The sequence below is a fragment of the Myxocyprinus asiaticus genome, chromosome 25 (genome assembly GCF_019703515.2).
Source record: "Myxocyprinus asiaticus isolate MX2 ecotype Aquarium Trade chromosome 25, UBuf_Myxa_2, whole genome shotgun sequence".
NCBI lineage: Eukaryota > Metazoa > Chordata > Actinopteri > Cypriniformes > Catostomidae > Myxocyprinus > Myxocyprinus asiaticus.
In genome coordinates, this window is record NC_059368.1 from 5,047,904 (window position 1) to 5,062,609 (window position 14,706).

The 14,706-nt window shown below is 39.5% G+C and overlaps 1 protein-coding gene across 1 annotated transcript in view; it reads right to left on the reverse strand.

Moving 5' to 3' along the window:
* Window positions 1-12,259, reverse strand: part of LOC127415698 (ras-related protein Rab-10) — a 31,861-nt gene extending 19,602 nt beyond the window's left edge. Inside the window, exon 1 of the mRNA XM_051654519.1 lies at window positions 11,666-12,259. Coding sequence (XP_051510479.1) covers window positions 11,666-11,792 — 127 coding nt within the window. The 5' untranslated portion in view covers window positions 11,793-12,259. The remainder of the gene's footprint in view (window positions 1-11,665) is intronic.
* Between the last annotated feature and the right edge of the window lie 2,447 nt (window positions 12,260-14,706).

Consider the following 14,706-nt stretch of genomic DNA (forward strand, 5'->3'; position numbering starts at 1 on the left):
CGGATTGAGGTGAATCACTACGCGACCACGAGGACTTAAAAAGCACACTGGGAATTGGGCATTCCAAATTGGGTGAAAAAAAAAAGAAAAAAAAAAAAAAAGGAAAAGGATACAGCTCACATTCACTTTCAGTTGAAGCTCGCAGCTCAGCCGTTTATAAGACCATATAGGGTATTTGTTTAATTAAATCTCAGCCTTATGTGGTTTGATAAATTGTGCATTTATACATTCATTTTATCCCAAATTTGTCCATTTCCATGACATTCCACGTTCTATTGTTCATTCATTTTTAATGACTGGATTCCACGATTCCGTCAGCGTTTTCCACAACGCGGAAATCACAGGGCCCTAGATTGCTTTGTTTTCTACATTTTGTCAATTATCCTCATTTTAGTGTAGGAATATCGTGGTGTCACGCCTGGTGTGGACAGACAGATTGCTTGTCGCTGGAATCTCATCGCGTCGAGTCTGATTAGGACAAGCCATTATGGTGCATTTTTAGAGCTCAACAGCCTCACTGCCCATTACAAACGTGAGCATTTTAGACATTCTGCAAAATATCTTAATTTTTCATATTTTAAGGCCGTATTTGGCATTAGTATGGCTCAAATGTTCTGTTCTTAAAGGAATAGTTCACCCAAAAAATGAACATTTGCTGATAATTTACTTTACAGAATTTAAGAGTTTTAGGATTTCATTTCAGGTCTCTTCCTCTAAACAATGCAAGTGAATATACTCCATTTTTTGACGGTCCAAAATGCATATTTAGGATGAATCAAAATAATCCACACGATTCCAGTCGACAAATTGATTGATTATTTTTTGAAACAAAACAATAATTTATTCGTAAAGAACTTTAGTTGTTAGATACATCTTGGATGGCCTGAGGGTAAGTAAATTATCAGCAAATTTTCATTTTTGGGTGAACATTTCCTTTAAGAACAGAACTTTTGAGCCATACTAATGCCAAATACGGCCTTAAAATATGAAAAAGCTCCCCTAAAGCTCAAAAGCAGATGCTCTGGTTTCAAATTATAAGGTGTCTATCTTTTTGACAGTTGCTTAAAGCGGTTTTATTCTTTGAGAAATCTGGCTTTGGTTTAGTACAGAACCAAAAGTGAAGCTGCTTTAGAACAGTTCTGAGTTTGAGTTATTAGGAGTTCTGAACACAAGCCATTTGAATAAGAAAGAGACACACAAACACACAAACACACACACACAGAGGACAAAGAAGTGTGCCTGACAGGCAGCCAATCAGAGCTCTTCCCTTGAGCCTCAGCAGCTGTGAGGCCACTCCACAGGGTCAAAACTGAAGACCCGCCCAACTGAGCCAAGATCCTGTCAATCAAAGAAATAGAATGTACTACTACAAGACAGAAAGAGAAATAGGTGTGAAAGTGATTTATTCCTCTCAACTCAAAATTATTTGTCTATCTTCACGAGTGTAGCAGTTTAACCTTTTATTAACAAGAGTGTGACTGTGGAAATATGGTTAATGTGATGTGTGTGTATGTGTGTGTAAGTTGATCTCTCTCTCAGACTGGAGGGAGTTTCCGGTGAGTATTTTAAGATCTTGAACTACAGACAGACCGAGAGAGAGAGAGATTCACAAAGTCAACATGAAATACCAGTGAAATTTTGTCGTAATCACACAAGGTTTTCAGGGTGAATATTAGATGGAGTTTTAATGAGTATAAAAGTACCACCCCAATCTAAACCAACACCTAAACCTAACCGATAGTGTCCAAAAACAAAATGAGAAATGAAAAGCACATTTTCTGAAGCAACCACATCATTTTGTGCCGCTTCGATTACACTTTCATTTGATGTGTCAGCTGGCGTGCTTGACTGTTCTCAAACAGCATACTTCAGAGTCCAAAGTCCAACTCCAGTAAGTGTGTAAATGTGAGTGAGTCTGTAATACATGCGCTAAATGTATTGTTTTTCAAATGATGTATTACAGTAAAAGTGTTTCAATGTCTTGGTCCTGTTTTATTCCAAAATCAAACAGATACAGTATATTATATAAAAAATAACAAATGAAATCTATTTTAGGGCCATTTAGATACAGTAGAAAATATGACTCTCTTAATGTAATGAGAATCATAATTGAAAACAATGAGAATAGTAAAAGTACAACATCTGTACATGTTACGGTAATGAGAATTGGGGGGTAGAATGTGCTTAAGTGTCCTGAAATTACTGTTACAATGCATAAAATCTTAGAGGTCTTAAATGTAGACTTCCTTATTTCCTTGTGCAAAATATCATTTTAATTTGTTATGTATCGATTTGGGGTTAAATATGACCAGGACATTTTCATGACAGGTTTTGTTGGAATCACCCGACTGTAAAACAGATCTGACAGGGCTGAAATGGCAAATGCCAGACAAAATTATAATTCAATTCAAGTCATTTGGCTCCTACATATTTCATGTTAGGAACCAGTGGCTCCATTGTCATCTAATTTTTAAGTCTGGAGCCCTGTCTGATCACCCCATATATCATCTGATCATCTCCTACTGGTCCCTCTCAGTTAGAACATCAACCATGTGCCGACATAATTCACATCTACACATATAGTAATCGCAGCAGGAAGTTGAAGGTGTGGAATCACCTGACACATCATGAGCAGTCATGTGATTTCCAGAAACCAGGTCAATATTTGTTTTCAATCTCACATAACACTTGCCAGTAACTCAATTCAACGTAACAATATTAAACACATTAGCTGCGTTTACATGGACCCTGGTAATCAGTTTGTGATCGGACTAGAAGCTCAATTCGAATAAAAAAAGTCTCACGTATCCACATCAGTCGGATTAAATTGGCCAAATCTGATTTAAATTTCATTCAGATTGCAAGGGGTGGTGTAAGCCTTTCCTAATCCATTTGAAAAGATCATTTTTGCCATGTAAACACTTGATTGGATTGCTTTGTGAAACTGGGACGATCTGCGCATGTTCAGTACTGACGCAGTAATGGCGTCATTATGTTTTACGCACAACGACACACTTTCACCACAGTGGTCATATGTGTGACCATCAGCGTAAAGAAGCAACAGCGGTGAATGGAGAAACACGTGGGAAATGACGTCAACCATGATGTCCAAAGTTGCTTTTGATCCATGCCAAGTGCCAGGAAATGTGCGTACATGTTACCAGATTTGACTTTCATGGACATTTTAAAAATATATTTTATTCACGATTCATTTCCGTACACCGGCCAGTCTGATGTGTGATCGGCGAGCACACACTCCCAGCGGTATATCACCGTAAACATCTCTCATTCAGGACTTAAATGTTTGTGTTGTTTTCTGGTCTGATTCGGTCACTATATTACTAAATGTCTGTGATGATCCCACCTATATGAAAGATCTGCTTTTAGCTCATAAAGAGAACACAGAAAGCAACCAAGGCAAACAAACCTATGCAAATTATTAATTATTACTATTGTGCTTTATTTATGTTGTCATGCATATGTTGTCTCTTTTGTAGCATAATGTAGTTCATTTAAAAATATCAAGCATTTTCCATTTCAACTTGCTGTGTAAATATGACTTTTTACACTGTAATCTGGTGGCGTGAAAAATTCTGTGTGTCAAAATCGTGTTTTTTAATGACTAAAGTTAGCATACTGTATAGCCTACAATTAAATATATACTGTATAGTGACATATATATACTAATGCCAAATACGGCCTTAAAATATGAAAAAGCTCCCCTAAAGCTCAAAAGCAGATGCTTTGGTTTCAAATGATAAGGCGTCTATCTTTTTGACAGTTGCTTAAAGCGATTTTATTCTTTGAGAAATCTGGCTTTGGTTTAGTACAGAACCAAAAGTGAAGCTGCTTTAGAACAGTTCTGAGTCTGAGTTATTAGGAGTTCTGAACAAGCCATTTGAATAAGAAAGAGACACACAAACACACACACACAGAGGACAAAGATGGGTTCCTGACAGGCAGCCATTATAGTGCTTTTTATACAATATGTTACAACCATCACACATCTTACACAGTCGTGGTATTTTAAATTTAAGTGTTTAATTGCTACTCTCCCCCTTCATCACTGGTTGACTTTGTGATTTTTGTTCTGGTATGTAAACAGCAGTATCAATTTATTAAGCTTTATAAATAGAAACAAAAGTTCTGCTGACTTTTGTTGCATCCCACAGCGCAGCACACAGAAGGTATGTGGAGTTTGGTCCTATACTGTACTGTATATGGCAGCGAGATCATATAATGATCACATGAAACGGGTAAATAGAACTGACCTCTTGGCTCAATTCAAATTCAAAGGCTGTATATTTCAAAGCTGGATGTTTTTTATTGTTGCTGGTAAATGAGTAGATGGTATATTTGAACATTTTGAATGTAATATTTGTTGTTATTTATGATGTATTGATTATTAAAACTACAAGCAGTCACGCATAACATCATATCCTTATTTGTAGAGAAGTCCGAAATAATTGTGTGTGCTCAAAGTCAAGTGTGAACACCCCTTCAAACGGCCAGGGAATGCTGTATAATCGTGCAGTGTACACACGTCACAATAGCAGTTCCGATCTGATGCTTGATACATATAAATGCTCACATCATTCCGATCACTTTATGTAGCGTTCAAGTAAACAGTATGTTCGGAATCATCGATCAGAATGATTTCATTCCGATTAAAATTAAAGTGTCCATGTAAATGCAGCTATAGGCCACTAAAAACAAGCAGAATGTATCGCAGATACAGATTAAACCATGAACGATTGGTGTTGAACTAGGGGGGTTTCATGACACTTACTTAACGGAACCGAACTTCATGAAAATCATTTAGTTCTGGTATTACAATGCAATCATAACCAAAGACTTTTTATGAGGTGGCGGGTTATTAGAACTTACTTGCACATCCACTCGAAACCCAAGAGTAGTCTTCCCTTCTTCCAGAAGGCATGGAAAGTCCTGAACATTGCCTTCGACTTGCTTCAAGATTTACTGCTAACTGAGGCTATTGATAAGCAGCGCTAAACTAGCTAAGGGTTGTTCTCAGTGAATATGTTAAAGATGCTGTAAGCAATTTAAGCCAATCTAACTTCCAAGTGACTGAGCCGTTGAATTAGCCACGCCCACTCTAAAACCCCGCACAAAAATAGCGTTGAGACCAACGGCAAGCAGAAGAGAAACATAAGTCCGTGTTCCCACGGTTGTCAAACAACAGTAGCAAAACAGCGCCCTCAAATCACATCTATTATAAATCTGAATATGGAATTAAGCCTCAATGATCCACTTCAACTACAACACTATGTGACTGCGCAAAATGATTTTTAATCACTAAAAAGGGAATAGAATAAACCAGTGCGCGGATCTGTGCTGTCTTTTTAATCTTGTTCATCTTGTGCTCTTTATCATCATGCAGTACTGGCAGCAACACACTGTCGTTATGATTGAGGTATGTGTAATGGTAGCCAGCTGGTAGGTAGCTGTGCAGTGTGTAAACCTCACTCCCCTCAAGAGGCGCACTAGCTGAATATTGTTTACGAGATGGATGGCTCCATAGATACATGTATTTTATCGTTAGATGCGGAAAAAGCATTTGACAGAGTCGAGCTTTATTTATTTGATGTACTCTGCCATTTTGGATGTGGTCAGAACTTTTGCCAGTGAGTTAAGACTTTATATCATAGTGCGATAGCTTATAATTTGCATCGTGGGACCCGTCAGGGCTGTCCACTTTCGCCGTTACTGTTCATATTAGCCCTGGAACCCCTGGCGATTGCTATTAGAACTCATTTCAGATATCCCTTGATATCTGAAATATCAGGCCTAGAGCATCGTATCTCTTTATATGCAGATGATATAATTTTATATTTAAACCTTAATGATTCAATACCCACTCTTTTTTTTTTGCCCAATTCCCAATGCGCTCTAAGTCCTCGTGGTGGCGCAGTGATTCGCCTCCAGTCCGGGTGGCGGAGGACGAATCCCAGTTGCCTCCGCGTCCGAGACAGTCAACCCGCGCATCTTATCACATGTCTTGTTGAGCGCGTTGCCACGGAGACATAGTGCGTGTGGAGGCTTCGCGCCATCCACCGCGGCAACCACACTCAATTCACCATGCGCCCCACCGAGAACAAACCACATTATAGCGACCACGAGGAGGTTACCCCATGTGACTCTACCCTCCCTAGCAACCAGGCCAATTTGGTTGCTTAGGACACCCGGCTGGAGTCACTCAGCACGCCCTGGGTTTCGAACTAGCGAACTCCAGGGGTGGTAGCCAGCGTATTTTACCACTGAGCTACCCAGGCCCCCTCAATACCCACTCTTAATAATTTGATCAATGACTGGAACATTTTCAGGCTATAAAGTTAACCAATCAAAGTCATCAATACTTTTTCTTAATGAACGGGAGAGGCTGAATCCAACAATACAACATCCCAATAAAACCTCTATTGATAGGTTTTGATATTTGGGAAGTAATGTTACTCCTCAAGTAAAAACTCTGATTTCATCTATTTATGACCCCCTGATAGATCAAGTTAATGAAAGTTTGAATAGATGGTTGTCTCTCCCTCTCACTACTATTGGAAGCGTGAACACTATTAAAATGAATATACTCCCCAAATTTTTTTATATTTGTTTCAGTCAGTTCCCCTAACACCACCTCCTTCCAATTTTTCAAATAAGACGAAAGCATTAGTTAAATTTATCTGGAACAAGAGGCACTCCAGGCTCCGCCTATGACTTTTATATCTCCCATATGAAAGAGGTGGGCTACAACTCCCTAACCTTTTATAGTATTTTAAGGCGGCCCAACTCAGATCAGCATGTTTTTGGCTTGCTGACCCTTCTCATATTCTATAGGTTCAGATTGAAAGAAATGACACAGGAGGTTTGAGTCTTGACACATACTTATATTCTGATTCCTTAAAGAGACTCAAACAGAAAACATCTAACCCTTTGCTAAAACTACCATCTTAGTATGGCATGAGTCACAAGCTGAGTTGGGCGATACACCTGTATTATCCCAGTTCTCTCCTATTTGGGGTAATGCAATGTTCCAGGAAAATCAGACTCTGGTTTTAACCTGTGGAGGCAGAAAGGCTTTCAGAAGATAGTGGACATTTATGCAGAGAATACACTGATGTCTTTTGAAAATGAGAGATAAAAAAGTGAGTCTGGGAATTTTGTAAGTATCTTCAGATCCGGAATATTATACGGTCTAAGAATCATTCATATCAGTGTCCTTTCTTAAGCAGTATAGAAGAAATCGCAGTTAAAAATTCTGCTGCTAAATGCAAAATCTCTATGATGTATAGCAAATTTGTTAACGCATCCAAAGATTCAACAAATCATACAAGATTGGCTTGGATTGATGATCTTCAGATGGATGTTACAGAAAACGAATGGTGGAAGATCTGTGTTCAAGCACAAACATTATCAATTAACACACGCCTTAAATTGATCCATTGGAAAATGAGAACAAACTTTACACTGGAAAAGTTGAATAAATGTAATCCAAATATTTTAGATACATGTGGGAAATGTACAACCCATAAGGCAACATTATTTCATTATATTTGGCAATGTGAGCACCTACAGTTCTTTTGGAAAGAATTAGTTGGTGTAACATCTAAACTTATTGGTAAAGAAATCCCTGTCTGCCCCAAAATTTGTTTCCTTGGTCTTCTTCCACCAGCCCTATCTTTGAAGATATTTGAACAGAAGTTTGTAAACTTGTGTCTATTACATGCGAAACGCCTGATTGGCATACATTGGAAAAGCATTCATGGTGCAGCTTTATCACTCTGGATAAAAGAATTGTCTTCTTGTTTAGCAATGGAAAGACTCACCTATTCAATCAAACAAAAAAAGCACATATTTTATAAGATCTGGGATTCCTTCCTTCACTTTACAGAACAGAATGAGCTGACTCGAGTAATACCAATGAGTCTGATCATGCCCTTCTTTTTTCTTACCCACAGATTCGGACAGTTGCGTTTGTATGAATATGTGAATTGTGTATATTGCTATTTATTGTAATATATCATCCATTTTCATCAACATTTAATCCATCTGTACTGAACTGTCACTTATTTTTCTACTGTATTTTTAAAATTATTGTCTTTTTTTTCCATATGGGTGTAAGTGTTCTTATGTGGCTCTCAGGTGGGGGGAGGTGTTCTTTGGTTCAGTTTTCTTCTCAAATAAATTTTTTATTGCTTATGTTATTCTTATATATATATATATATATATATATACACACTATATTGCCAAAAGTATTCGCTCACCCATCCAAATAATTGAATTCAGGTGTTCCAATCACTTCCATGGCCACAGGTGTATAAAATGAAGCACCTAGGCATGCAGACTGCTTCTACAAACATTTGTGAAAGAATGGGCCGCTCTCAGGAGCTCAGTGAATTCCAGCATGGTACTGTGATAGGATGCCACCTGTGCAACAAGTCCAGTCGTGAAATTTCCTCGCTACTAAATATTCCACAGTCAACTGTCAGTGGTATTATAACAAAGTGGAAGTGATTGGGAATGACAGCAACTCAGCCACGAAGTGGCAGGCCACGTAAAATGACAGAGCGGGGTCAGCGGATGCTGAGGCGCATAGTGCGCAGAGGTCGCCAACTTTCTGCAGAGTCAATCGCTACAGACCTCCAAAGTTCATGTGGCCTTCAGATTAGCTCAAGAACAGTGCGTAGAGAGCTTCATGGAATGGGTTTCCATGGCCGAGCAGCTGCATCCAAGCCATACATCACCAAGTGCAATGCAAAGCGTCGGATGCAGTGGTGTAAAGCACTGGACACTGGACTCTAGAGCAGTGGAGACGCGTTCTCTGGAGTGACGAATCGCGCTTCTCCATCTGGCAATCTGATGGACGAGTCTGGGTTTGGCGGTTGCCAGGAGAACGGTACTTGTCTGACTGCATTGTGCCAACTGTGAAGTTTGGTGGAGGGGGGATTATGGTGTGGGGTTGTTTTGCAGGAGCTGGGCTTGGCCCCTTAGTTCCAGTGAAAGGAACTCTGAATGCTTCAGCATACCAAGAGATATTGGACAATTCCATGCTCCCAACTTTGTGGGAACGGTTTGGGGATGGCCCCTTCCTGTTCCAACATGACTGCGCACCAGTGCACAAAGCAAGGTCCATAAAGACATGGATGAGCGAGTTTGGTGTGGAAGAACTTGACTGGCCTGCACAGAGTCCTGACCTCAACCCGATAGAGCACCTTTGGGATGAATTAGAGTGAAGACTGCGAGCCAGGCCTTCTCGTCCAACATCAGTGTCTGACCTCACAAATGCGCTTCTGGAAGAATGGTCAAAAATTCCCATAAACACACTCCTAAACCTTGTGGAAAACCTTCCCAGAAGAGTTGAAGCTGTTATAGCTGCAAAGGGTGGGCCGACGTCATATTAAACCCTATGGATTAAGAATGGGATGTCACTTAAGTTCATATGCATCTAAAGGCAGATGAGCGAATACTTTTGGCAATATAGTGTGTATATATATATATATATATATATATATATATATATATATATATATATATATAAAATAAAGAGAGGTTAAAAGATGTGTTTGAAAGAGGCACACTAGCGACTGATGCTATAGGCTGTAGCCTTTAGCCTCCTTGTTAGCGTGCCCACCTCCCACACCGGAGACGCCGGTTCGAATCCCATTCGGAGCGGGTCAAGCAGGACCGGTTACATTTGCAGTCATGAAATCACACAGACTCTCTTCAAAACCTGAATCTGTCAAATGTCGGACAGCATTTGTAATAATTATCCATATATTTTTTTTAATCGTCAGTTGAGTTTTCAGCTAATGCAGCCCCTGGCCAAGCAAGTCTTATTTCTAAATCACAAGCTGCAAGGAATTAAAGCAATGTCCTCCTCTGGCTTTACGTCTTATAATGACGCAAATAGCGCAAAAATTTGTGCGATTGCTCCGGAACTCGCCAGGTCGTTAAGTCATGTACCACTGCATCTGTACGATTATCAGATAAACTGACTTGTAATGTGTGCAGAGTGTCAGAACTCGCACCATGTATGCCCGGCTTTATGGACATTCTTGGACTTAATCCAAACAAATTTTCCTGCATTGTTGCGTGCTGGACCGCAACTGTGCAGCCGCGACTCGCGAGCTCTCTGCTGGCTGAACATCACGCTTGGCATTTGATATCATGTAGTTCATCTGTGATCCACGCCATGAGAGCTGCAGGTAGTAGCTGTTTTAGTCTTTTTTGTACATTTTATCTTTCCACATGCACTCATTCTTTTCTGACTGTCTGATGGATAATACCCCTGCTGATCAATACCATACCATCACTTTGGTCTATACTCACTGTTGACTTGGGCTTCGTTGTTGTTTGTAATAAGTATATTGTGTTTGTTATATTGTTTTGTTTGCTTGTTTTGTTTGCATGTAGTTTTATGTTTGAGCATAAACTCATGTAAAATTAAATAGCTTGTTGAACTGATATGGCTGGAGTCTTCATCTAATGCCTTTAAACCTTACAAAAATTTACCTCTCTCTTTAACCACGATTCTTGCTCTCTTTTTTTCTTTCTTTTTAAAGAAGGGACAAGTTTGCACATTTTTGTGGTAATCAGCATTATACCACAAATGCTGTTGATTGAGCTTAACTTGTATTGAACCAGGAATATTCCTTTAAGAAGATTTTCACTATAATTTATTATATTAAAATGCACATTATTCAGTAGCATATATAGCAGTACCATGATGCCATGCCACCACAGTACTTTTTTTTTTTTTTTTTTTAGAGGTCGAGAAATTGCTTTCAAATAAACAACCATGTAACTGCTGCTTTGGAAACACAAGTCTCTTTTGAAACACAATGACATCAGCTATCAAATATCATACCTGGACATATCCCAAAAACTCCAGTAAACACACACACACACACACCAGTAAAACTCCAACTCAGATGTGCTTTCCCCATGATATCATAATCATAGGGAAAGCACCATAGGGTACTGAAATGACAGGTTAAGCGGAGAACACACACACAAGCACAGAACGCTCTGTTGGCGTGAGCTGACTCGGGCATGCGCAGTCGAGCAGTAGATGGCGTCACACTCATGAATTGTTCATGCTTTTCATAAAATAACTAACGTTTGATTATTTCAAAATCTCAGGTTAATTGCATAAATGACACAATAACGATGACCTATCCTGGTTTGTAAGTCGGTTTAACCCCTAGTGTCGCAAAACTGATGGGTTTTGGTGGGTTTGCTGCCATTAACAGGCCGTGAGAACCTTCAACGTTTAACCAGGGCCATACACTCCATTTATTTATTTCATCTGGACAAATAGATTAATTAAACATTGACAGGTCATCCATAAGACTCCACTGACGTCATATTATTATTTTTTTACCGTTCAAACATCACGCTAAAGCTAACATGAGCAAACTAACCTCAACACCAACAATTACATTCACCCCTAAAGACAGGTCACAAACCCACAATACGGTCCAGAATTGACTACTTTCCTCTGATTTTGTATGATTTTATCAGCTGATTTGAATCAGTTAGCCTGTTAGCATGCTACACCTCAGACCCAAGGCCTGTTCACCATCAAGTCACACATGTAACAGACTTTTTCTCACATTAAACCCCTAAGACCTGGTTCGGGTGTGTTTCTTACCTATGGTGGAGATGAAGGTGGTGTTGAAGGCGTCATCGGAGAACCGGAACAGCACGCAGGTCTTTCCCACCCCAGAATCGCCGATCAAGAGCAGTTTAAATAGCAGATCATATGTTTTCTTCGCCATCTGAGCTTTAATTAAACACACACACACACACACACACGAGTAATAAACAGATAGTGAGTGTGTGATCCAAAAACACACACTGGTAAGTCTCTTCACAGCGGAATTTCTGTGATTTTTCACTGTAGACTCTTTAAAACCTCCACGTGTGTTTCCTCACAGAGTGTGGGTTTGTTGTTGTTATGTGTTGTTTTATATCGCTCTCTCTTTCTTTCTCTCTCACTGTCGGACAAAATGGCTCCTGCGCCCGACTCTCTCTCTCTCTTTCTTCAAACTACACCGGCGATCTGATTCAAATGTAAAATATTCCGCTTCATCCCATCGATCCCGAACCGCACAGATCACCACACACGCGTCGCACGGCTGGATTAGAACCGACAGTCCTTATCAAGTCCGTTTGTGGAGTTTAGAAAAGGACAAACACACAGACAACCGCCGTCGCCTTCGAATGGAGCCACTAAGGCGACACCCTAGATTCTAGAGCCACGCCTCTCTCCCCGCCCCTACGCCAGTGACGAGGCTTGTGATTGGTCGAAAGTGCCGATTTTCAAATCTTTCTCGTGCGGTGATTGGGCGGAATGACTACGTCCAGAGACATGAGGGCATTTTTGACGTAGCTTTCTATTTGAGAAGGGTGGATGGTGTAGGTTGAACTGGTGTGAATGCAGCAGGCTCAGACCGTGTTGAGAAGTCCGAACCCGGCACGTAAACGACACCTTGTGACCCGTGTTGGGTCCCAACGATAGCATACCTCCAAGTCCAGACCATCAGGGTGCGATTGGACCTTCAGTTGGGGTTTTGAATCACTTCATGTCCAGATGTTGAGTCAAACCCAGTGATGTCAGTCTGTGGTGCGGGCGTGTCCCTGTCAGAAAATGTCCACATATGAAAGTTATAAACGATAAAAATGTAGAAAATGCACACTGTATCAACCTTTACAAAAAAGTACTGTGATATTACCATGGTAGGGTACAATGGGGGTAAAGCCATGCCACCTTCTCCCCCTGATTTTGATCTACTGTTTAATAAATTTTATAATGTTGCAAATTTATGTAGCTAATGGAAATCGTTGAAATTATCACATTTATCTTGAGACAAAATACTTCTTTTAATTTTCAATTTTGTTTAAGGTATTCATTAAATCATAAGTTTTTCAATAATTGTCCAATAAGTGAAAGGATCTGAAGTTTGCAGACGACACTACTGCCATCGACCTCATCCAAGATGACGATGAGTCTGCATACAGAATGGAGGTTGAACGGCTGGCCCACTGGTGCAGTCAAAACAACCTTGAGCTGAACACACTCAAAACAGTGGAGATGATTGTGGACTTTAGGAGGAACACCCCAACATTGACCCCGCTCACCATTCTAAACAGCCCTGTGGCAGCAGTGGAGTCATTTAGGTCCCTGGGGGCTACCATCTCACAGGACCTGAAGTGGGAGACCCACATTGACTCCATTGTGAAAAAGGCCCAGCAGAGGTTGTACTTCCTTCACCAGATGAGGAAGTTCAACCTGCCACAGGCGCTGCTGATACAGTTCTACTCAGCGGTCACTGAGTCTGTCCTCTGCACTTCAATAACTGTCTGGTTTGGTTCAGCTACGAAATTGGACATCAGAAGACTACAAAGGACAGTTCGGACTGCTGAGAGGTTTCTTGGTTGCCCCCTGCTCTCCCTTCAAGAACTATACACTTCCAGAGTGAGGAAAAGAGCTGAAAAATCACTCTGGACCACACTCACCCAGCCCACTACCTTTTTGAACTGTTGTCTTCTGGCCGGCGCTATAGAGCTCTGAGCACCAGAACCGCCAGGCACAGGAACAGTTTTTTCCCTCAGGCTATCCATCTCATGAACAGTTCAAACTGCCCCTTTGAGCAATAATTATGTGCAATACACAGCTTAGTCTATTTATATTTATCCAACATATCCTACCTCTTCTGCCATACATTCCCTTGCATTTGTATATAACAGATTTGTATTTGTACATACGCACAGGGTTGGGAGGGTTACTTTTGAAATGTATTCCACTACAGATTACAGAATACATGCTGTAAAATGTAATTTGTAACGTATTCTGTTAGATTACTCAAGGTCAGTAACGTATTCTAAATACTTTGGATTACTTCTTCAGCACTGGTAGATTTTTTCACTTGTTTTGACTATAAAAACTCTGCCAGTACAGTAAGACAAAATACACATGTTAAAAATACATTCTCTGAAAAACCTAAATATCTTATGCAGTGTTGTTTCTAAAACAAGATTAATCAAACTGATCTTGTTTTATGAATTTTTATTTATTTTTACAGGAAAACAATATAAAAATTATTATCAAGAATATGATTTTTGCCCTAATATAAAAGGTCTTACTAGAAAAAAAGACATTATGATCCAACGTGAATTTTCTTGATAAAATAAATATGATCATGTTTGGTAATGTGCATGTAAAATGGCTAGAAATAGTATTTTATCTTAGTGTAAAGCTGACAATTTACACAAGGTTTATTTCCATTTCTGCTACTCCAAACTTACTTCAAACTTACTTCTCTGTCTGCTCGTATGAATGTAACACATCATAAGAAAGTGTTTCACCGCTGTTCAAATGCACTTTGGATCACATCATTTATATGTAGAAATGTTTTCCATCTGAAAGGACTAAATATTAAATGAAACAAATGACAATAAAATGCAAAGTAATCTCTTCAGTAATCAAAATACTGTAGTCTAAATACCAACAATTTAAATTGTAACTGTAGTGGAATACAGTTACTTATATTTTGTTATTTAAATCCCGTTACATGTATTCCGTTACTCCCCAACCCTGCATATGCGTATATATATATATATATATATATATATATATTAATAATTGTCTTATTGTGTATTTTCTGTATATACTTATATTTTCTATTAACT